Here is a 395-nt window from a genome sequence, read left to right as displayed (position 1 = left end):
GCTCCCTGCGCCCCCCCCTCACCTTCTGCAGGTTTTTGAACTCGGGGACGCAGAAGTGCCGGTAATATTCCAACTGGCTGGGCATCCCGCGGGTGCTCAGGTACGCCAGGAATTGCTCCGGGCATTTGCTGACGCAGATCTGGACGGGAGAAGACGCCGCGTGAAGCCGCCACGTCGCCAAGCGCGGCGTTCCCGAGGAGAAGCCAGGTGGCCCCCGGGGCCGGGAGCCGGTACCTGCGTGGTCGGGCACTGGAATTCCAGCAGCACCAGCGGGCTGGCGCACTTCACGATGTCAAAGTAGAAGAGGAAAGGCTTCTTCCTGCGAGAAAAAATGGGGAAAAAAAGGGGTTTTTTTCTTGGCGAGCCACCGGGAGCCGATGGGAAGCCGCAGCGGC

At 62.8% G+C, this 395-nt stretch overlaps 1 protein-coding gene across 1 annotated transcript in view; it reads right to left on the bottom strand.

Annotated features, from left to right (window-relative positions):
- Window positions 1–395, bottom strand: part of LOC104125249 (choline transporter-like protein 2) — a gene marked incomplete at its 5' end in the record, with an annotated part of 9,178 nt that overhangs the window by 6,770 nt on the left and 2,013 nt on the right. Inside the window, one exon of the mRNA XM_035893232.1 lies at window positions 23–139. Within this exon, the coding sequence (XP_035749125.1) occupies window positions 23–139 (117 nt within the window). The remainder of the gene's footprint in view (window positions 1–22; window positions 140–395) is intronic.

The sequence above is a fragment of the Egretta garzetta genome, unplaced genomic scaffold (genome assembly GCF_000687185.1).
Source record: "Egretta garzetta isolate BGI_Z169 unplaced genomic scaffold, ASM68718v1 scaffold1244, whole genome shotgun sequence".
Classification (NCBI taxonomy): domain Eukaryota; kingdom Metazoa; phylum Chordata; class Aves; order Pelecaniformes; family Ardeidae; genus Egretta; species Egretta garzetta.
Note: the sequence above shows the minus strand (reverse complement) of the source record. Positions and strands in the feature narration are given on the sequence as shown.